We start from the raw sequence: 25,214 nt of genomic DNA on the forward strand, positions 1-25,214 counted from the left end.
TGAATACTTCTTTTTGAAACTTTATAGGGTTGTAAAAGCGTTGACCGTGCGTACATTTTTAGAATGAAGCGCTTCCGCGCTTCATACAAAATGTACTTCGGTCAACGCTTTTACCACCCAATAAATTTACAAAAAGAGGCATTCAATTCTTAATTACTTGTCTCAAGATTCATACTTTGCACTCTATAAGTATAGATCATCGGGTTTTCTGCACATTGATATCGTAAATATCAGCCGTAAGCCACAAGGCCTAAATTAATATATTGTTTGTTTCCCCAATCCCAACCCTGCCAAGCAAGGTGTGGGTAGGTAGGTAGGGAAATCATTTTTTTTTTTCCAAAAAGCCTGAATAGTATCATAGTATTGGACGATGCTGCAAGCCGAAAAATCTGAAATGAATAAAATAATTTTCGACTTAGTTTTGACAATAAAGTTTTATGAGTAGCACCGTTTTTGAAAGGTTGTTCAGGATTGGGGAAACAAACAATATTTTATTTTAGGCCCAATGTGAACCTTGTTGGTGAGTGAGCTCAGGCAATGAGCAAAAAAGCTTCACATTGTGTGATATTTTACGTATCTGTTTGAAGAAAACATGATTATCAGTTTATCCTTCTTTTACTGTTTTTTCCCCCTCCCTAAAACAGTTTTACACTTGACAAAAGGAAGCTTGATAATGTCTCCTCTCTCATTGTGACGTTGCTGATAACTATTTGTCAGACATTGTGATGTTGCTAATAATGTCTGCTCTTTTCTCAAAGCCATGATACAAGAAATATGGAGCGACTAAGGAGGGTGATATATGCATAGGGAAAGAGGATAAATTAACATACAGCATAGCAGCATTGGAATATCAAGCAATTGAAACATTTTGTGAGAACTAATTAAAGTAAATTTACTAATTATTTTGGTTATATAAATAAGTATCTGTAAATCTGTCAGATTTTTCACATCTTAAGTTAGGGCTATGTAGATTAAACAATTGAACATATAGCTAGGCTAAACTTTAATTTAATTTGACATATTTCAGATGATTAAAGATATGGTAGCTGTGAGTGAGTCTACAAACTGGTCGACCAGAAGTAGTACGGAGGCCAAGTATAAAGCATTACGATGTAGACTGGATGGTTTAGAGATTACAGATACAGAATATAAACAGATCAAGGAACACATTATACAGTCTCTAAAACAGTTGGTATTATACTTGACATATTTGTGATTCAGTTATTCAGGTGTAAAATTTATTGAATTAGTGACTTGAAATTAAAAAATTACTTTGTGTGTTTATAATTTCAATTTTGACATGATTTGAGATTAATTATGGCAATTTCTGAATAAAGCTGCATACAGATATAATTAAATTAGTTAAAGGGCTTTTTTACTTCAGGAAAACTTTATAAAATATAGATTGACATATTTTAAAAGTAAATGAAGAGATGATAAAACCATTAACAAAAGAGGGACAAAAGATACCAAAGGGACAGTCAAACTCGTAAATCTAAAACAAACTGACAACGTCATGGCTAAAAATGAAAAAGACAAACAGAAAAACAATAGTACACATGACACAACATAGAAAACTAAAGAATAAACAACATGAACCCCACCAAAAACTAGGGATGATCTCAGGTGCTCAGGAATTAACAATTTACACAGTTGCATTATTTCTTACATGCACTACTGGATAAGGAATTATTATTTGTCAGAAAACAGTTTAGTGAACCTTTTTATTTTATAGTACTAACAATCACATTATTTTCAGAAATGACCAGCTTATAGTAGAAAATATATTCTGTGTTCATCGACAAGTAGAAGAAGACAATTTTAGGAAAGATTTGAGACCTCAGAAGTTGTTGTTTCATGCCTCAAAAGTACAGAACTTTGTAGGAATATTATCTAGGTGAGAACATACATATCAGAATAGAATGTTGATTTGCATTTTCTTAAAAGCATGTACATTTTTGTAATGAAATTGAGAATGGGAATTTTTTAAAGAGACAGCAACCTTACCAAAGAGCAGAAAACATCCTAAGGTCCACCAATGGGTGTTCAATCATGCAAAAAACTAAAACTGGAAGGGGCTTTTGCTGGACCCTAAACACAAATGTGTACTAGTTTAGTGAAAATTGACGTTACACTATAACTAGGACTATTTTCAATAGATAACAGTACATTAAAGAAGTTTTTGATATGCATGGAGTAAAAAAATTAAAAAAATATAACAGTAAGCTCATGAATATTGACCAACTAGATGATCTTTCATGTTAATTATATATAATTACATTAGATGTATGTTCATTATAATACGTTATTCTGATTGGCTAACTACACATCACATGTTATTCCGTAAGCAATTGCATCAGACAATAAAATTTATCATTCATGATGACACGAGGTCCCACAATAAAGTACACAGGTGAATTAAATAAAACTTGATAAAAACCATGTTTTCATGATCCTAGCTAAAAAATGTAATTATAAGTATTGAATGCTTCATTTTGTAACTTAATAGGGTTGTAAAAGGGTTGACCGTGCATACATTTTTAGAAGCGCTTCCGCGCTTCATACAAAATGTACTTCGGTCAACACTTTAACACCCAAATAAATTTACAAAAAGATGCATTCAGTTCTTAAATAATAAGAAAAAACACATAACATGATATGCCTCAATACTCAATTACTCAATATACTGTGGGTATTATTAGTTATCTTGGTGTAATCAGGGGTGTACGGAATTTTACACCGTTGTTGAAAATTTATACACCCTGAGGCGCAGCCGAATGGGTGTATGAATTTTCAATAACGGTGTTAAGTTCTGTACACCCCTGATTACACCAAGATAACGAATTTATCTCTTATGAGCAATATTCCTTTACTCATTTTGAAACCAGGATGTAAAATTGTAAAAATGGTAATGAAAAATTTCCAGCGTAATATTTTTTCAATGTCCATGCTGCTGCACATTGTCAAATACTTTTTTACTTTATTTTTTGGAAAAAATTCAGAAAATTTTGGTGTTTTAAGTTTACAAAAAAAAAAAATTTTCAAATTATTATTCATTTTCTTAATTTTCTTTATTTTTCTTTATTTTGGCAAATTTTTTGGGCAAAATTTCATTTTATTTTTAAATTTGGCAAAATTTTATTTATCCCTGGGTGAACTAGGGTGGGGTGTTATTTACGACGGGGTAGTCAACCAATCAGATTGCAGTATTTTTGCTGCATAAGAAATAAGATTTTTTATTGCTTGATGATCAATTGTATTTTTATGAATTTTTAATTCATGGCTTTAGCAAAGACTTCATACCAGCAATTAAATTTTCATTAAAAATTTGAAATTGTAGTTTATTTAAACCAATGAAATCTGTAAAATTATTTTATCCCACAATAGAAAATTATTCCACAGTAGTTACAGAAAAAGAAATTATATTAGATAAGATAACAAAATGTTTACAAATATAAAAGGAGACACCAATTTCTCATTAAACCTGCTCTTTAAAACACTGAAGGAAATTTTACTTTAAATGTAAATATTTTTTGCAGAGGATTAATGCTGCCTAAAGTTGTAGTGGACGATTTTGGGGGAACAAGAACAGATGCAGGAATGCTGGGAAATGGTGTCTACTTTGCCAGTTCTGCTAGGTAAGTAAATGTAATTCTGTTTAGATAGACGTGTAAATGCTACTTTGACTGCTATATATATTTAAGGTAAGATACATGTGAATAGAAATAGTGGAATTTCAGAAACTATTGCATGCATTTAAAATTGTCATTTTTTAAGATCTATTAACCAAAATGTGTGACTGATAATTCAATTTCAGCTTATATCAGAACATGCAAGTTCTTATTAATGCAATACTCATCCAGTCCCATTATTCACATTTATAAAACCCTTGCATCAATTTACTTAGAGATTGAAACATAAATGTTTGGAAATGCAACTTACTTTTATTTTTCAAAAGTGCAAAGTGCTAATTGTATAATTGGGTGCCAAAAAAGTTGATGATATCAAAATACATAATTAACAACACCTGGTACCTTTATATTGCAGTACCAGTATACAGTACTCAGACCAAAGTAAATGTAAGGGAACCAGGATGATGCTAGTCAGTAATGTTGCCCTTGGCAACTGTAAAGATTTCACAGAATACCACAAAGATCTACAGGGGCCTCCAGAGGGGTATGATAGCTGTCATGGTGTAGCGTCATCAGAAGAGCAACCATCAGAATTCAAGGTATAAAATCAGAGGCAAATGCACCTTCTATGTTGTGATGAAATTGAAAATAACTATCCTAATGTTTTGGGTGGTTTTTATACCCCCGCTTTACCCGCTTTAAAAAAGGGGGTATACTGTTTTACCTCTGTCTGTCTGTCCGTCAGTCCGTCCGTCAGTCCGTCCATCAGTCCGTCCATCAGTCCGTCCGTCAGTCAGTCCGTCCCATGAAACTTTCGTCACATTTTTCTCAGGAACTTACAATATAAGGATTTCTGAAATTTGGTTTCAGGGTTTATCTAAGTCACCTATACCGTGTGATGCGTTTTCAGATTGATCACTTGACAACTTCCTGTTTACCGAACACTTGTATGATTTTATACATGATAGCCAAGTTGAAAATTTTCGTCACATTTTTCTCAGGAACTACAATACAAGGATTTCTGAAATTTGGTTTCAGGGTTTATCTAAGTCAGGTATACCGTGTGATGCATTTTCAGATTCATCACTTGACAACTTCCTGTTTACCGAACACTTGCATATTTTTACACTATTAATATTATCCACTTGCGGTGGGGGTATCATCAGTGAGTAGTAGCTCACAGTTTACTTGTTATTATTGATCTTTTGCATTAGGATATACTCCAAAAAACTTTTCCTTTCTTTTAAGAATATGAATAAATTCACCACTTTTGACTTATTAAAAATCTAAGCAAGGTAAATAATTCTTTGCAGTTAATCCAGTTTCAGCTAATTTTGAAATAGAAGGTACAATGTCCAATGAATGTTAAGCAGGGGTTCTGATCCCGAATCCCACTTACTGTTTTGTAAGATTCCCTGTATCCCACTTGCACTACATGTATGTAAGTAACCAATTCTCTTTTTGTCGAGCCTTCGACTTTAGTCGAAAAAGCGAGACTAAGCGATCCTACTTTCCGTCGGCGTCTGCGGCGGCGGCGGCGTCAACAAATATTCACTCTGTGGTTAAAGTTTTTTATACGACCGCTTCAAAATTTTCGTCGTATATTGCTATCACGTTGGCGTCGTCGTCTGTGCGTCGTTGTCGTCGTCGTCGTCGTCGTCGTCCGAAAATACTTTTAGTTTTCGCACTCTAACTTTAGTAAAAGTGAATAGAAATCTATGAAATTTTAACACAAGGTTTATGACCATAAAAGGAAGGTTGGTATTGATTTTGGGAGTTTTGGTCCCAACATTTTAGGAATTAGGGGCCAAAAAGGGCCCAAATAAGCATTTTCTTGGTTTTCGCACTATAACTTTAGTTTAAGTTAATAGAAATCTATGAAATTTTGACACAAAGTTGATGACCACAAAAGAAAGGTTGGGATTGATTTTGGGAGTTTTGGTTTTAACAGTTTAGGAATTAGGGGCCAGAAAAGGGCCCAAATAAGCATTATTCTTGGTTTTCGCACAATAACTTTAGTTTAAGTAAATAGAAATCAATGAAATTTAAATATAATGTTTATGACCACAAAAGGAAGATTGGTATTGATTTTGGGAGTTTAGATCCAAACAGTTTAGGAATTAGGGGCCAAAAAGGGACCCAAATAAGCATTTTTCTTGGTTTTCGCACCATAACGATAGTATAAGTAAATAGAAATCTATGAAATTTAAACACAAGGTTAATGACCATAAAAGGAAAGTTGGTATTGATTTTGGGAGTTTTGGTCCCAACAGTTTAGGAAAAAGGGGCCCAAAGGGTCCAAAATTAAACTTTGTTTGATTTCATCAAAATTGAATAATTGGGGTTCTTTGATATGCCGAATCTAACTGTGTATGTAGATTCTTAACTTTTGGTCCCGTTTTCAAATTGGTCTACATTAAGGTCCAAAGGGTCCAAAATTAAACTTAGTTTGATTTTAACAAAAATTGAATCCTTGGAGTTCTTTGATATGCTGAATCTAAAAATGTACTTAGATTTTTGATTATTGGCCCAGTTTTCAAGTTGGCCCAAATCGGGGTCCAAAATTTAACTTTTTTGATTTCATCAAAAATTGAATAAATGGGGTTCTTTGATATGCCAAATCTAACTGTGTATGTAGATTCTTCATTTTTATACGACCGCAAATTTTGAAAAAATTTTCGTCGTATATTGCTATCACGTTGGCGTCGTCGTCGTTGTCGTCGTCGTCGTCGTCGTCGTCGTCGTCGTCCGAATACTTTTAGTTTTCGCACTCTAACTTTAGTAAAAGTGAATAGAAATCTATGAAATTTTAACACAAGGTTTATGACCATAAAAGGAAGGCTGGTATTGATTTTGGGAGTTTTGGTCCCAATATTTTAGGAATTAGGGGCCAAAAAGGGCCCAAATAAGCATTTTCTTGGTTTTCGCACTATAACTTTAGTTTAAGTTAATAGAAATCTATGAAATTTTGACACAAGGTTTATGACCACAAAAGCAAGGTTGGGATTGATTTTGGGAGTTTTGGTTTCAACAGTTTAGGAATTAGGGGCCAAAAAAGGGCCCAAATAAGCATTATTCTTGGTTTTCGTACAATAACTTTAGTTAAAGTAAATAGAAATCAATGAAATTTAAACACAATGTTTATGACCGCTAAAGGAAGGTTGGTATTGATTTTGGGAGTTTCGGTCCTAACAGTTTAGGAATTAGGGGCCAAAAAGGGACCCAAATAAGCATTTTTCTTGGTTTTTCGCACCATAGCGTTAGTATAAGTAAATAGAAATCTATGAAATTTAAACACAAGGTTTATGACTATAAAAGGAAGGTTGGTATTGATTTTGGGAGTTTGGGTCCCAACAGTTAAGGAAAAAGGGGCCCAAAGGGTCCAAAATTAAACTTTGTTTGATTTCATGAAAATTGAATAATTGGGGTTCTTTAATATGCCGAATCTAACTGTGTATGTAGATTCTTAATTTTTGGTCCTGTTTTCAAATTGGTCTACATTAAGGTCCAAAGGGTCCAAAATTAAACTTAGTTTGATTTTAACAAAAATCAAATTCTTGGGCCTCTTTGATATTCTGAATCTAAACATGTACTTAGATTTTTGATTATGGGCCCAGTTTTCAAGTTGGTCCAAATCAGGATCTAAAATTATTATATCAAGTCTTTTCAATTGCACAGTATTGTGCAATGGCAAGAAATATCTAATTTCACAATATTGTGAAATAGCAAATTTTTTTTTAATTAAGAGTTATCTTTCTTTGTCCAGTAAAGTAAGCAAGAAATATCTGCAAGATTTTTTTTTAATTGGAGTTATCTTTCTTTGTCCAGAATCAACTTAAATCTTTGTTATATACAATATACAATGTATATTCACTTTTTACTACCAACTGATAAATTTAAATAATCTTTACCATTCAGTGATAACAAGCAGTTTTTTTACATCTTAATATTTTATGATGTATTTAAATGAGTAGTAATTGTTGCAAACTTCATTAGAATATTTTAATTGAAATTAGTTTTGGAATAAGGGAGAGGGGGATGTGATTAAAAAATTGGGTTCAAATTTTTCTCATTTGAAATTTCATAAATAAAAAGAAAATTTCTTCAAACATTTTTTTGAGAGGATTAATATTCAACAGCATAGTGAATTGCTCTAAGAGAAAACAAAAAAATTAAGTTCATTTGAATACATTCATTCTGTGTCAGAAACCTATGCTGTGTCAACTATTTAATCACAATCCAAATTTAGAGCGGAATCCAGCTTGAATGTTGTGTCCATACTTGCCCCAACTGTTCAGGGTTCAACCTCTGCGGTCGTATAAAGCTACGCCCTGCGGAGCATCTGGTTGGTCCTGTTTTCAAATTGGCCTACATTAAGGTCCAAAGAGTCCAAAATTAAACTAAGTTTGATTTTAACAAAAATTAAATTCTTGGGCCTCTTTGATATGCTGAATCTAAACATGTACTTAGATTTTTGATTATGGGCCCAGTTTTCAAGTTGGTCCAAATCAGGATCTAAAATTATTATATTAAGTATTGTGGAATAGCAAGTCTTTTCAATTGCACAGTATTGTGCAATGGCAAGAAATATCTAATTTCACAATATTGTGAAATAGCAAATTTTTTTTTAATTAGAGTTATCTTTCTTTGTCCAAAATAGTAAGCAAGAAATATCTTATTGCAAGAATTTTTTTTAATTGGAGTTATCTTTCTTTGTCCAGAATCAACTTAAATCTTTGTTATATACAATATACAATGTATATTCACCTTTTACTACCAACTGATAAATTTAAATAATCTTTACCATTCAGTGATAACAAGCAGTTTTTTTACATTTTATTTACAGTTTATTTTATGATGTATTTAAATGAGTAGTTATTGTTGCAAACTCCATTAGAATATTTTAATTGAGATTAGTTTTGGAATAAGGGAAAGGGGGATGTGATTAAAAAATTGGGTTCAATTTTTCTCATTTGAAATTTCATAAATAAAAAGAAAATTTCTTCAAAAATTATTTTGAGAGGATTAATATTGAACAGCATAGTGAATTGCTCTAAGAGAAAACAAAAAAATTTAAGTTCATTAGAACACATTCATTCTGTGTCAGAAACCTATGCTGTGTCAACTATTTAATCACAATCCAAATTAAGAGCTGAATCCAGCTTGAATGTTGTGTCCATACTTGCCCCAACCGTTCAGGGTTCAACCTCTGCCGTCGTATAAAGCTACGCCCTGCAAAGCATCTGGTTGAAATTTTAATAACTTTCTTAAACTATAATGGATTTCTACCAAACTTGGACAGAAGCTTGTTTATGATCTTAAGATAGTATCCAGAAGTGAATTTTGTAAAAATAAAATTCAAATTTTTCCAAATTTTACTTATAAATGGACTTAGTTTTTCTACGGGGAAACATTACATTCACTCTGTGGTTAAAGTTTTTAGAATTTTAATAACTTTCTTAAACTATCCTGGGTTTGTACCAAACTTGGACAGAAGCTTGTTTATGATCATAAGATAGTAACCAGAAGTAAATTTTGTAAAATAATAAATCCATTTTTTCCATATTTTACTTTTAAATGGACTTAGTTTTTCTGCGGGGAAACATTACATTCACCCTGTGGTCAATGGTGGTTAAAGTTTTTAAAATTTTAATAACTTTCTTAAACTATCCTGGGTTTGTACCAAACTTGGACAGAAGCTTGTTTATGATCATAAGATAGTATCCAGAAGTGAATTTTGTAAAAAAATAAATCCATTTTTCCGTATTTTTCTTTTAAATGAACTTAAATTTTCTTCCAGTTAACCATACATACATGTACAGTCTGCAGTTGTTTTTAAAACATTTATTAGATTCATAAACTATCCTGGATTTTAACCAAACTTAGACAGAAGCTTCTTAAAATCAGAAGATTGTATCAAGAGGAATATTTTTATTGATTTTTTTCCGTATTTTTGTTGAACCTGCGATTTACAGCAAAAGTAGGCGAGACACCGGGTTCCGGGGAACCCTTACAACTTTTTTTTGTAATTTCCCGTGTCCCACTAGACTTTATTTCCAGTTTTCATGGCACAATAATTTGACTTTCAGGTGTCATGCTTATAACAAATCAGCCAATGCCGAGTCACACTTAGACCCCAATGAAGTATATAACTTTCTATTTAGAATTAGCTGTAGAATAAATAATTTGTCTTTAAATACAGGATGATGAGTTTGTGATTTACGAAACTGACCAACAGATGACACAATACTTGGTAGAGTTCTCTGTCAGGGGAGATAACAAGAAGACAATGAACATAGAGGAATTGTCAGACGAAATAGAGGAAGACACAGAAGTAGAAGACAAAAGTAAACCAGTTCAAATAATTATAATATTAAGAAAAACTATGCAGGAAATCAGGTTTCAAGGCCATATTTGAACACAGTATTATTTATAAAATTGATAGCCAATGAGATAACTCTCCAACAGTGATCAAATGACATAGAAGTTAAAAACTATAGATCACTGTACTACCATCAGCTGGTAAAACTTTGTCAAACTTGGGAAATCTTTTAAACATTTATCACTTTGTAAATTGCTTTGGAGGATTGTATCAGGTTTTAACTTTTTTCTTACAGTCTAAAATAAGTACAATCCTGTAAAAAATAATGTTAATATTTCTGAATGTTTTATTTTTTCAAATATGACAACTATTGCACCTATGCTAACTTATTTGGATCTTTTGATAAATATCTTCATAGCTGGCATGTGCTCTTGATATTATTAGCTGCAAAACAGCATAGATAGTTTTTATTTTGATTGGCAATCAGGTTTTTCCTAAAAATATGTTTCCTTGGCTAAATATTCATATTGTTTTGTATTTCAGTTGATTTAAAAGATGTATCTGGAATAAGGAATCCCATGGACAAAGTAGAGCCAGGATTGGTATCTACTTCAGGAGAATCATGTGTTCTTAAATCAGTCCATATCAGAGCTCAGCTTATGGACTTGGCCTCAAAGGTATGATTATAATGAAAACTGGTCATAGCAAAAATCATTTCATAGTTGATATGTTTTTAAAACAAAAGCTTCATCAGATAGATGGGTATCGACTTAAAATATTGATCTCAAGTAGTTTCAAAAAGACAAAGAAAATATTCAGTTTTGTAAGCCTCCTAATCAAGTTAATCTTCACATGCTGCAGGGATAGGAATGGGTTAAATATCTTTGAAAAAATTAGACACAATAGATCTGATACTACAACAACATATTATTTTTAGTTGTCACAAAAATACCTCACCAACCTTGTCTCTACTTTACAAACATATTATATCTTTTTCTTACATCATTTTATATTATACATCAAGTGGACTATCACCATCAAATGGTACAAGCTGGTTATAATAGTCCAAGGTGGATACTGATGTTGTCTTAAAAGCCTTGTGAAACTAAACCTATAAAAAGACAACTGCAAATTATATTATCTTGAAGACGCAACTGTTAGTTGCCAAAAAGCATTCCTTTCAAAAATTATGGGTGTTGTCTTTTATTATATAGATATAGGAAGATGTGGTATGAGTGCCAATGAGACAACTCTCCATCCAAATAACAATTTAAAAAAGTAAACCATTATAGGTCAAGGTACGGCCTTTAACACAGAGCCTTGACTCAAACCGTACAACAAGCTATAAAGGTCCCCAAAAATTACTAGTGTAAAACCATTCAAACAGGAAAACCAAAGGTTTATCTATATAAAAAAAAAACAAGAAAAGAGGGACATGTATAAATAATATAAACAAACCACAACTACTGTACGGGTACATCAGATTCCTGTTATTTTAAACTGTTAGGTTGTAGTACTCCAAGAATACCACAACACCAGTACCTCTACTCTAGAAGCTAAGTATGTATTCCCATTGGATGATATGGCTGCTGTTTGTGGATTTGAAGCTTTTATAAACGGTAAACATATCGTAGGAGAAGTAAAGGAGAAGGAGACGGCTCACAAGGAATACAAGAAGGCAATAAGTGAAGGACATGGAGCCTATCTCATGGATCAGGATGAAGAAACTCCTGTAAATAAATTCTAATGTATCAATGATTCTGACTGGGCTCTTAATATCAAAATTATGATAAGGAAAAAAAAAGAAGATGTGGTATGATTGCCAAAGAGACAATTCTCAACAAAAAAACAAATGACAAAAAATTTAACCACTGTAGGTCACCATATGGCCTTAATCAATGAGTAAATCCAATACCACATAGTCACCTGTAAAAGGCCCAGAAATTACAAATGAAAATTAATGTCCTCATATATAAACAAAATAATGAATGAACACTGTTATGATCTCTTCTTTTTGTTTGTGGTTTTTATTAAACGCAGCAAAAGAAAGTTAAATGAAAATTTAAAAAAATTAAAAATAAAATAAATTATAACCTTAAGTGAGGTGTTGAATACAAAAAAAATATATTTGTCTATGCAAAATTGGTTATGACTTAATAGATATTATACTCTATTCAGGACTTGCATGATATCTCTTATAAATATGGAAATTTAAACCATCCATGTTACTTAGAAATATATGTATTAAAATTGAGTTGGTCTGAGGTAAATTGATAGTTGCCATTGTCAATTGATGATTGCAGCTTTAAAATACAATACAGTTATTACAAACTTTAAAATTCAGCTCTGTGTCATTTTGTGTGTATGTATGTTGTGTGGTTTTTTTTGCTTCCTATTTTTTTCTTTTTTTATATAAAGAAAAGTTTTGGGCTGTAATAAAATTATCAAACTCAATAAATTTAAAAAAAAGATTGTTGATTATTTTTTCCATGGATACCACTGGCTTTGAATTACAAATATTAGTTAGACAAGGCTATTAGTATGTATGTTTTTCTGATTGTAATACATTTGTTGATGGTTCTGTTTAAAGGTTATAATAAGGAATTTCTTTTTAGGATGTATTTACAGTCAGTGTGGGTAATCTACCACCAGGGTGTGTGGCCCTCATCAAGATAACTTATGTATCAGAATTACAAGTAGAGGGAGAATTGATTAACTTTACAATTCCTGGATCTGTGGCTCCTTGGAAACAGGGACCCAGTAATACTGAGGTAAGGGAGGTAATCTACCACCAGGGTGTGTAGCCCTCATCAAGATAACTTATGTATCAGAATTACAAGTAGAGGGAGAATTGATTAACTTTACAATTCCTGGATCTGTGGCTCCTTGGAAAGAGGGACCCAGTAATACTGAGGTAAGGGAGGTAATCTACCACCAGGGTGTGTAGCCCTCATCAAGATAACTTATGTATCAGAATTACAAGTAGAAGGAGAATTAATTAACTTCACAATTCCTGGATCTGTGGCTCCTTGGAAACAGGGACCCAGTAATACTGAGGTAAGGGAGGTATTCTATAATATGGGGCTCTCATTATGGGTCTGATCCAGGATCCTGTTTATTGTTTTGTCAGATTAAAGAAGCCCACTTATCATTGTAATAAGTCAATGGAGATAATTGGGACAACACCTCAAAATGAGGAACTCAAAAGTCATGTGTAAAGAAAAATCTCTGTGTAGTGAAATTGGACATGTTTCTATTTTTTTCAAATGACTGAGCTTAACCATTTGTGGTGATTAGGAAAGTAAAGAAACAAAGAATAAATTTGTAAAAACTATGGAGCTATTGAATATGTTCAAAGTATTAAAATTTTCAAAGAACTTATTGTGTTAAAAAGGGGATACTTTACCACAAGGAGCCGCATCAAAAAGGATGTTCGGAGAATGCTAATTTACGAAAAAAGTAATCTCACTTCGTACCTTGAAAATTTAACCACATATGTTAAAATGTCACAAAAAAAGCTATCCTACATATCCAAGTTTACGATATGGATTAAGCTACAGGAAAAAACGTTACCATTACCGCCTATGAAAAAACAATAAAAGATATTGACCCAATTGCAAATAGACTGAGACAATGTGTTTGTCCCTAGATATGTTTTGTGCCAAAAATACAAGTCGTTCAATCTACAGTTCAAATGCTTGTTACAGGGAGAATGAGAAGGATAGACAATTAATACATAGAGAATAATACATGGCAAAATCCGTATTATATGTTGTATCATCCCGAGACATCAATATCAGCCCAAGGGCCTTTAGGCCCGAGGGATGATATTGGTTGAGGGTGATACGGCATGTGATATGGATTTTGCCATGTATTATACGCTTTATCATATATTTCAACAGAAGAGTATTATATTATATGAACTGTTATCTGATCCATAGCACTGGGTTACCTTCAGTTCTGCATTTGTCTTGTTTCAAAGCCTTAAAATAACTGCTCAATTATTTATACGAAGCACCTGGATTTTGCCATGTATTATCCTTACAATCTGTTGTTTTAAAAATATTTTGTTTATTATTGTATTTATTTGAGTATTTTGTATTTTTTATACATGTATAGTTGCATTCAGTGTACCAAAAAATATGTTGTGAAAACTTATGTTCATGACGTCACATACAATATTAAACTTGACGTTCGTGACGTTACATACCAAACAATGACGTCATTAAAAAAATTGACCTATTTTAAGGATTTTTTTCTTAAGCCAAAAATAAACAAAAACTGACTTCATGTAAAAAAAAAAAAAAAAAAAGGTATGCCATACGGGGTATGCGATACGGATTTAGCTATGCGATACAGGTATGCGATACAGGGTAAGTGATACAGACTGGAAAAACGAACCTTTATTAGATATACAAAATAGCTGTATTTTGTACTAAATATATGATAACGGAGTATATATAACTGCTTGATTTCTTGGTTCTGTTTGTCAGTAGAGAAGCAGAAAGCCTATAAAACTGATGTAAAAGAGATAACTTAGAGTAAAGGGAGAGAAATATTAATGACTTTATTATAATCTCTTATGAAAAAGGAAATCTGCATCCAAGAATAAATTGGAATAGTTTAAAGTTGCAAGAGTACCCATGAATTTCTGTATTCTTGGACCTGGTAATGTTTTTTGTTGTACCAAATAAAAAAGAGTAATGTGAACGATTACTATATTTTCAGAGTTCAGAAGACAGTTGTAGTATACAAGTCTCCGTACAGATGCCATTTGACATCAGAACTATAACATGCCCAACACATCAAATTAGAAAAAAGGTATGTATAAAAAAGAAGATGTGTTATGATTGCCAATGAGACAACTCTCCACAAGAAACCAAAATGACACAGAAATTAACAGCTATAGGTCACCGTACGGTCTTCAAGAATGAGCAAAGTCCATACTGCATAGTCCGCTATAAAAGGCCCCGAAATGACAATGTAAAACAATTCAAACCAGAAAACTAACAGCCTTATTTCTGGACATGGCATATAGTATTGACTTTTGTTTAGTTTTATTATCTATTTTGTCAGGTTGCTGTCACCCCCACTGCGTAATTCACATAACAATGCATTTTATAATTGTAGAAAACAGCCACTAGTTGTATCATTGAGATGATTGGACAGAAAATATCTGATGGATTTCAATTACTGATAGGACTTGCTGAAATACATGTTCCGAGGATGTGGGTTGAGGTGGATAGTGAAGGGACACAGACTGAGGTACGTGTAAATATCATTTGAAAAAAAATAACCATATTATTTACAAAACTAGTATATCAGTTATTGGCTATGCTTCTGGGAGAAACAAAACTTTTTATGCTACTATACATTTATATGCTTTTAGTAATACAAAGTTAAAACAGCCACCAGTAAATTTGACTAATTATTAGGGTTTAACTTGCTAAAATGAGTAGTCATTATTGTGAAATGCATTCATTCTCATTTTTCTCAAAAAAATTATCATTGAATATATATATAACTCTTAGTGCTGGTACTACAACTATAATGAAGTTAAAATATTGTTATCTTTCCATTATTTTCAATATGCCCTTTGACCTTACAATACAGTTTACAGAAACTTAAAATCACACAATATTATTTTTTTAGGCAGCCATGTTGACATTTTATCCAGAATTTGAAGCAGCAGAAGACAACGAAACAGAGATAATACTTGTCCTCGACCTTTCAAATTCAATGAAGGGGAAAGCTTTGTTGGAAGCGAAGAAAATTTTACTGCTGACATTAAACCACTTGACAGCTCATAGTTTGTTTAACATTGTAGTTTTTGGCACAAGTAAGTTCTGAACCATATATTTTATGCTGTATTTACAGGCTTAGTTAACTGAAAGAAACCTCACTAGCTTGAAGTTAAACCTTTGCTCAAAGACAAATCCCTCTATTGGTTATGCGCATATACCAGCGCAACAGTACTATGCCGTCAGTGTTTTATGACGTCGTGGTTTCCGCGAACTCGAAACGTTAATGAGAGTTATTCCTCTTTGAGCCGATGGAGAGAGTGACAAACGTTTTGATAAGTAGATTTTCCGAGAAGAAAATGAAAATTGTTTTTATATAATAGACATGTTCCAGAATTTGATTTATAGATTAATTATGTGAATTAAGTGTATCTGAAACAAACAACAAAACAGCAAATGATAAAATATATGAATAAAAAGAGAGGTAACTATACAGCAAACTAACAACTGTCAAGAAATGAAACAAAAATCTAGATACTCGATAACAAGATGGAGGAGGATATGACCTTTATCGGGACTATGGGATCGGGTGTTTTAAGCTCGGGATTTTGGGATCCGGGAATCCTTTTTAACTTTACTTTGTTTAAACTCGGGACCTCGGGATTTCGTTTTTTTAAGTCCGGGATTTCAGGATTGGCCAATCATATTATAATATAAAACTAATTTCCATAATTTCCTACGTGAATGGATTGATCTGTTCTATAGAGACAATCTCTTCGGTAGCCTAGGTTTTAAATTGTATTTATATTTCCACAAATCATTAAGAAAGTACGAAAATCATCAATCATGTCATCAAAATTCAATGTATCTATAGAATTAGAAACCTTACGTACCTATATGGCAAATTTCACATACGTCATTTTGAATGTGTAAGGCGATAACATTTTTACACGAATATAATATTCAGATTTCTGATAAGCACCAACAAATCAGTTACCCAATGACGCATACGTGTAAAATAAAAGAAAAGTTAACATTTACGCTTCTAACATTGTAGGTTTTTGTATTTGACCACTCCTGAGTATGATCCGATTTGCCGAATTTTAAATTTATGTACTAGGTGCGCAATTGTTTTTTAAAAAAACAACATAATCCTGCCTGTGTTTAAAAGTTGTCTGAATGAAGAATTAAAGAGAAATGCATATGAAACAAGAATGTGTCCAAAGTACATGGATGCCCAACTCACACTATCATTTTCCATGTTCAATAGACAGTGATATTGGGTAAAATAATCTAATTTGGTATTAAAATTAGAAAGATCATGTCATAAGCAACATGTTTACTAAGTTTCAAGTTGATTGGACTTCAGCTTCATAAAAAAACTACCTTGACCAAAAACTTTAACCTGAAACTTGCACTTTCATTTTCAATGTTCAGTGGACCTTGAAATTGGGGTCAAAAGTCAAATTTGGTCTTAAAATTAGAAAGATCATATCATAAGCAACAAGAACTTCAAAAACTACCTTGACTAAAAACTTAAACCTGAAGCGGGACAGACTGACGGAAGGAGGAACGGACGCACAGACCAGAAAACATAATGCCCCTCTAATAGTCTATCGTAGGTGGGGCATAAAAAAAGCAATATTTGTTTTGAGAAAAAAAGTCAGACTAGGTTCCATTCATTATCATGATATGACAACTGTATGAGTATACTTAGACTGAGTTTCTAGCAACATGACGGAATATTTTGATATGAAAGATGTCTATGGATGAATGATCAAAACAGTAGTATGTTAAATAGACCCCGTTAACACTTGCACTAAATTGAATCGATCTTTTAAGAGCATCTCTCATTTACTATTTTTTTAGAATTTGTGATTTTAAATTAAGTATACATTGCAATCCTAAAATAATCAGTCATTTCGTTAAAAAAAACCTCGTAGTAAATAGAATAACGGGAAGGAAATATTTGGTTCATTAGATGTGTTTCTGCATTTATTAATTATCTTTTTTTATTAATATGTCATAAGTCCTTTTAAAAACAAAGAAATTCCAGAATAATTTTACTTATAACTGTCATTTTGTTTGAAGATGAGGAATTTACAGAAAATAATATAAAAAAATAATAATGAATAAATACAATTGAAAAGATAGTTTTTAAAATGTGCACCGATTAACACACGTATATTTAGCGAATACGGAACGAATAAGTAACGGTATCAGTCGAGCACTGAAACGGGTCCTGTCCAAGGTCAGGAGCTTGTAATTAAGTAGTTGTCGTTTGTTTAAGTATTACATGTTTGTTTTTCATGTATTTATTTTTTGTTCATAAATTAAGCCTTTATTTTCTCGTTTTTCATTTGTCATTTCTGGACCTTTTATAGGTTTATATGAGATTTGCTCATTGTAGAAGGCCGTACGATGACCTTTTATAAATAGTTCCTGTGTCAATTGGTCTCTTGTGGAAATTTGTATTATTTGATATCATATCTTTATCTTTCAGGAAAATGACAAAAAAAACTACGTATACATTTTTTTTTAATCTTCATGTTCTCTCAAAATCATTTGAGTATACGGATGAAACTTTGAAATCAGTTACTTATAAGAATATATTAAACTGACCATGCGCAGTTTTATTTTCATATCTACATAAAACATTTTGAATTGTAGATCGATTTATCTAAGCGTTTAAACTTAAAAAAAGATCAGGTTGCGTTCAATATCGTAGCGGCTACATAGGGCTACGTAGATTTATGACTATTGAACATGTAGCTAGTCTAGCTGCTACATTATTGATTGCAGCTAGCCTAGCTACTCGTTCATAAGATCAAAATCTATGTAGAACTACGTAGCCTTTACGATATTGAATGCAACCCGGTCCATAAAAAAATCAATCTTTTTAAAACTACATTTGGAAGTGGTATTTTTAAGTCCGATCTTTCTGAGTCATATTTGCAATATCGGCTCCTCGATCTTTATTGTTAGGGGTCTTAGATTTCTCTTGATTTTAAGTTATTATCATCAAAATAAAAAGGAACAACATTCTTAACCTCGAAATTAGAATTCATGATATCGAAAGCAAAGGTCTGTCCTGTCTTTTAGATATACTTTGACTGAACTATGAAATAATATAACAAATGTATTCACTATTTTAAGAAGAATTTCTGTTCAACACATAAACACTATAAATAAGTTGAATAGAAATGTTGTTCATAGAAGCATAATCCATTCGCGTGTACATTTGTTCAACGCATTGTTATTCCAACCACCGCATTTATATTACGTGTCTGTGAAACTGACTGAAAACTAAGTACTATCACGTGTAAATTAATATGCATTAATAGTAGTTGAAAACAAACAAACAACATAACAGCAAATAACGAGAACTGCGTTGTCCGTAATTTGTATAGGAATAACGCCCAAAACCGGCGGAACGGCTTTCGACGTTATGTTAGAATTTGCGCAATGTATTCCCGCCATTTTAAATTGTTAAGCCTTTTATAGAAATATCTCTTTTTCCATTCCGGTGACCCCATCGTTTTATTTCATGATTTTATCTAGAAATAAACAATGCATATTCTGTTGAATACTCATCGAGAAATTATTGGTCAATTTTTTTAAAACATCATTCTTTTATAGTTATTTCACAATAAATAAAGGCGGGAAAATTATTATAGCAACTTATCGCTATTATTTTCCCCTCAGAAATTGGTAATATTATTAAAATAGTTTGTATTAACAACTTGGTTAACAGAACAAACAAGTTTTATGGGAAACTAACTTTTAAAAAAAATATTGCACTGCTATTGACTAGAGGTCTCGATTATCAAATTCCATGAAAAAGACGGCGTTCTAAATCGAAAACGAGGTCAGTGACCCCATTTTTTTATCTGCTTATTTTGAAGCTTTTACCTAACCTAAAGTAAATATAAAATATAAAGAAGATATTATTGGTTGATCTGAATAGAAGGATTTGTCTTTAATAATTCAGAACAATAAACATATGTTTATGTTTTGAAAATTTAACTGTAAAAGCAAGTATTATAGGATATAAATAGTATACTGTTTCATTAATTATATCAAATTACTGAATAGGATAAAACTTTAATCATGCCAAGTATTTCTTTATTTGAAACAAAGATAAATTCTGCACAATTTTTTGGGAAAGTGCAAATTTAACAAAGACTAATGGGGGAAAATCAATGGTAGTATTGCACATGAATCAGTATCTGACAGTATTTTGTTGTCATGCATTTGCTATCTCATATGACATTACTTTTGTATTACCTAGGTTATAAAGAATTATTCCCAACCAGCCAAATCAAATCAAAAAGTACTCTGAAGGTTGCAGAACAGTTTGTTCAGGTATTGCACTTTACTAGCTGTTAGTTTTTATATTCTTCACATTTATTGTTCACAATTGTTGAATTAATTTATAAAGTATTGTATAATAATATAATAAGTTGATTTGAGAGCAAAATTATAATTTCTTGATGAAAAATAAAAGTAAACAGTCATGTCTTTTGATTTGTATAATATTCTACATAAAATTATGAATGATTTCAGGAAGTCTTGATGAGATATCATAATTGAATATCTATTATACTTTTACAGGGAATACATGCTAGTATGGGTAGCACAGAGGTATATCGTCCCCTCCACAGTTTCTTCCTCCTAAAACCGGAGAACTCCTTGAGAAATGTCTTTATATTATCTGACGGCCATATTAACAATGAGGAGACAACTCTTAAAGCTGTTCATGACAACTGTCAGCACACTAGGATCTTTACATTCGGTGTCAGGTAAGCAAATGTTAAAATTTTGGTTGGTGTATTTGTCAATTTATTCAAATATTACAAGACAGAGTAATTTTTATTTTTAAAATATTCAGGATGGAACCATTAATTTGACATGGCTATGAACACTGCTCTGAAGCAGACCTTACACATTATTTTGTCTTTTTTCCAGCTGGTGTCTAGTTTTTATTTAAGAATTGAATGCTTCTTTTTGTAAATTTATTGGGGTGTAAAAGCGTTGAACGAATTACATTTTGTATGAAGCGCGGAAGCGCTTCATTCTAAAAATGTATGCACGCATTGCACGGTCAACGCTTTTACAACCCTATAAAGTTAAATTTTTAAATTCACCTGTGCACTTTATTATGGGACCTTGTGTCACCATGAATGAAATGTTATTGTCTCATGCAACTGCTTACGAAATAACATGTGATGTGCAATTAGCCAATCAGAATAACGTATTATAATGAAACATACATCTAATGTAATTATTCTATCTTATTAATACTGTATTGTTAGCAGAGAAGCAGCCAAATACAAAATTTAAAGTTTTTGTTTTGACTCTGATAACAAGCAAACCCATACCCTGCCACACACAATGTGAGTAAGATACCACATAAATACCATTGCAGTTGTGTTTTGTCGAGAGAAAAAACAACACTAGTATCTTGTACTGATATGCCACAAATAATAAAATAGATTGGAAGTACCTGTACTAATTTGATAATTATTAAGGTATCAGGACAAAAGGTAGTGTGCTGTGTGAGTACTGATGTAAATGAAAACATGGTTTACTTATATTTCAGTTCTATTGCTAACAAACATGTATTAAAGGCTATGTCCAGACTTGGAGCAGGTTCCTTTGAATATTTTGATTCTCATGCAAAATCAAAGTGGGAAAGTAAGGTAAGATGTGATATACAGATAGATGCATATTTTTTTTTAAAGTTTATAGGAATAAGTTACAATAAGCAAAGAACAGCATTACTTTATATATTTGTAAGTACATGTTTTTGTAATTTTATATTATATTGTTGTTTCAGTAAGGTTTCTTTGTGACTGTTTTTATTTCATGATAGCATATATATGTTATGGTAAATTCTATGTTTCACTATTATTTTTCTTAGTTCAGATAGGAGGAAGTGTGTTGCTGATACAGTAAATGTTTTGAAAATTTTAATGCCCGTGTCACACTGTCCCGATTTTTATATACGATGGACACCCGAATGTGAAAATTGTAAGCTCGTACGAAGTTAGTCCCGATCTCGTTAAAATACCAAAAAGTGACCGAAGCAAGAACGATGAAGAACGAAGTCTATACGATGGTGCCGAAATTATATACGATAGCAAAAGATGGACATACGAAGGTTAACCGAAGACGGTTATTTAAGCTTCATATCTCAGCCGAAGCCTACAAGTTGGATCACGAAGGCTACACGATGGATTACGTAGGCTACACGATGGATTACGATGATGGCGCGATGGCCATACGATGTCTAAAATGTGTTCTACCTGTTATGAACTTTTTATGATACGAACAGAATAACGACAACATATCGTTTCTGTACAAGTCCGCCATGCATGGCGGGAAATCGATCTTTTTATCTTATTCTTATGAAAGTTAGTTTATTATCCCCCTCGCCTACTTCATGTAAGTTGCGTGTAGATAAAATGTTATGGACACTCTAGAACCAAAACGTCAAAACTTGGTATGGTGTTACTCGTTAAGAATATCTTAAGCGCTTTTGACTTTAAAGTTCAAAGGTCAAGGTCACAGTGGCAGTTGTAATACAAGGCAATATCACCCTTGTGGACACTCTAAAACCAATATGCTTCAAAAGATTTTAACCACATTTGGTATATTGTTCCTCCTTGTATTAAATGATCTGACATTTTTTACGTTCAATGCCAAAGGTGAAGGTCATGCAGATGGACTTGTTTTTTCTCCTTGAAATAACATAATACACAGGAAATTGGTTGCTCAATTTTTTACCTGCTGGTTCTAAAGACACTATTTAGATATTTCCAGTTACATTGTACTCAATGTTTTGGTTGATTTCTAAAAAAATAGTTTATGTATCAAATATGCATATTCAATTTACCATTTTCTGCATGTGTCATATACACATATAGTGTCCATATTTGTCCCCAATATGTTACATACGAGGGGATGCCACGCTCGGCATTGTCTTGTTTTAACTGTAAAATGTGTAGACTAGTCTGAATAATCACCCATAATTAAGCCCATGTTTACTGATCTATCTTAAAGTTAAGGTAATGGGTTCGGTGATCCCTTTTATTCTAAAAGAGCTCTTTCCAGGAGAATATCATAATAACATAGACAAAATAAAGGATGTGGGGAAAGCAACAAATGCGGCAAAATATGACATATAGAAAACAAGATGGTTATGGAGTAAACATTCGTGTGACAACAACTCAGACGATACATAAAAAAATCAGAATAATGAAGAAAAAGTTGGTTTCCCTATATACGTGTACCTTCAGTGTTGGTGTACGAGGCGCGTTTATGATTTTCATTATGTTACTTGATATATTTATATGAAAAATTTACAAAAAATAATATTTGACTTGTAAAGGTAAATCCTTAGCCTGTAATAGCTGCTCTTCTTGTTCCATTTGAATTAATAGAAACAACGCTGTCGCCTTTCTTGATCTCATAGAATCATATGATAGGAGCTCCATGTTGTGTGAACGTCTTTCTTAACTGTTGTATTAGACTGACCAGTGCATATCGCGCATGGCACTTTTAATGTATTTTAGCGCTAAAATTAACTTAGATTTTGCTAGATTTATTGCCGTCGTAGATTCATCTTGTCGCCTTCGTACATTTATTCGATGGCAACACGACGGTATTACGAGGTATTCACGTAGTCGTGTTGCCATCATACGACCTTCGGGTAGCTTCGTGATTCATTCGTGTAGACATCGTAATGTCAAAACTGCCCGATGGAAACGATGGAAACACGAATGCAATACGATGTTCAAAGATGCATTCCCGGTGACATTACGATGGGAAGGATGGTGATACGAACTCAATACGAACCCTCAACATCGGACGCACCTTCGGGGATTTTTTAACATGTTAAAAAATTTAGAACCCTTCCCGAAGTTGTCCCCGAAGGCTAGAAAAAGTGGCCGATGGTTCTACGAAGGTTAAAGATGGCACTACGAATAGCCCGATATGGATACGATCAGTCCCGATTTTGAAAATTTCCATAATCGTGTTGCCATCGGCATAAAAATTGGGACAGTGTGACGCGGGCATAACAAATAACATTTTACTGCTTAATATATATGTGATGTCATTGTACATCTTTAAACGTTATGTTGATCATTTGATATATCACGGGGCTAATTAATTCTTTGTTTACAGGTGAAATCCCAAATTCAGAAGACCTCTCAACCAGTGCTGACCTCTGTATCAGTTGCTTGGCAACAGTTTGATAATCCTCCTCCAGTTCAAGCGCCACAACAAATCACAGCTCTGTTTAATGGCTCCAGACTTGTGGTATATGGATTTGTTAGCAATTGTAAAATGGTAATTGATTATGTAGGACAATTGTTGATTAGGCAAAGTGGAATTTCTCATCTTCAAGGAAATTGACAATTGTACAATTTATTTTGAAGTATAAAAACGATAAATAACTGATAAAAAAATAAATCAGTATTTTAGGACCTGATTTATTGTCCTCTCAGTAACTTATGTGGTAAACCTCACCAGATTGTTAAGCCATTTTGAGAGTTTTAAATGTCATTGTATTTAAATGAATTGAAATTTATATAGATAACCAAGAATTCAATAGATATAAGAAGATGTGATATGAGTGCCAATGAGACAACTCTCCATCAAAGTCACAATTTGTAGAGTTAACCAATATAGGGCAAAGTACAGCCTACAACACTTACCTTGGCTCACACCAAACAACAAGCTGTAAAGGGCTCCAAAAATGGCTAGTGTAAAACCATTCAAACAGGAAAACCACAAGTTTAATCTATATAAAAATCAAGAAATGAGAAACATTCATAAACCACATCAACAAACAACAATCACTAATCATCAGGTTTCTGGCTAAGGAAATTTTTGCAAACAAATGCAACAGCTTTAAATTTTAAATAGGAGCCAACCTTCCCCTTAACCTGAAACAATAGTGTTACATCCCAACATATAAAGTCACACTATACAATATCAATTGAAATGGCTTTAATTTTGTATATTATAGGCTACATTGAAGGCAGAAATAGGTGGGCAACAAATATCAACAGTAGTATATACATCAGAATTAAGTTTGACGAAAGGAAAGGTAAAAATTAAATAACAATTTTGAAATTTACAAGGTGCTACATATGTGTTTTACAATAGTAGGTATGAGAGCAGAGTTATCATCCTTTGCTTTTCTTTTTCTACAAATATAGTCTCTAGTGTGGACAGTGTATAACTTGCAATGTTTTTTTAGACTTTTTATAATTTAGATAAATTATTTACATTGTTATAAATCAAATATGAGTATATGAGTCAAATGTAGGAACATGAATTTAACAGCTAGTGCCCCTTCAATTCTTGAATACTATATTCATATGTATATTGGTAGATATAGTTATACTTAAATGACCAGATAATGTTAAAATAAGTTCTGAAGAAAATTTAAAAGCGTAATTTCAAAAGTGTTAAAAGCAATGTTTCTGATACAAATCACTATATTAA

At 32.4% G+C, this 25,214-nt stretch overlaps 1 protein-coding gene across 1 annotated transcript in view; it reads left to right on the forward strand.

Moving 5' to 3' along the window:
- The window catches only part of LOC134687984 (protein mono-ADP-ribosyltransferase PARP4-like), a 44,821-nt gene that overhangs the window by 13,091 nt on the left and 6,516 nt on the right, over positions 1-25,214 (forward strand). Inside the window, exons 9-24 of the mRNA XM_063548448.1 lie at positions 1,028-1,188; positions 1,760-1,897; positions 3,540-3,638; positions 4,048-4,231; positions 9,835-9,979; positions 10,498-10,631; positions 11,462-11,686; positions 12,570-12,725; positions 14,683-14,775; positions 15,085-15,219; positions 15,607-15,793; positions 19,987-20,060; positions 20,310-20,497; positions 21,298-21,397; positions 23,886-24,050; positions 24,733-24,813. Of these exons, the coding sequence (XP_063404518.1) occupies positions 1,028-1,188; positions 1,760-1,897; positions 3,540-3,638; positions 4,048-4,231; positions 9,835-9,979; positions 10,498-10,631; positions 11,462-11,686; positions 12,570-12,725; positions 14,683-14,775; positions 15,085-15,219; positions 15,607-15,793; positions 19,987-20,060; positions 20,310-20,497; positions 21,298-21,397; positions 23,886-24,050; positions 24,733-24,813 (2,265 nt within the window). The remainder of the gene's footprint in view (positions 1-1,027; positions 1,189-1,759; positions 1,898-3,539; positions 3,639-4,047; positions 4,232-9,834; positions 9,980-10,497; positions 10,632-11,461; positions 11,687-12,569; positions 12,726-14,682; positions 14,776-15,084; positions 15,220-15,606; positions 15,794-19,986; positions 20,061-20,309; positions 20,498-21,297; positions 21,398-23,885; positions 24,051-24,732; positions 24,814-25,214) is intronic.

This window comes from Mytilus trossulus, chromosome 10 (genome assembly GCF_036588685.1).
Source record: "Mytilus trossulus isolate FHL-02 chromosome 10, PNRI_Mtr1.1.1.hap1, whole genome shotgun sequence".
In the NCBI taxonomy this organism is placed as follows: Eukaryota; Metazoa; Mollusca; class Bivalvia; order Mytilida; family Mytilidae; genus Mytilus; species Mytilus trossulus.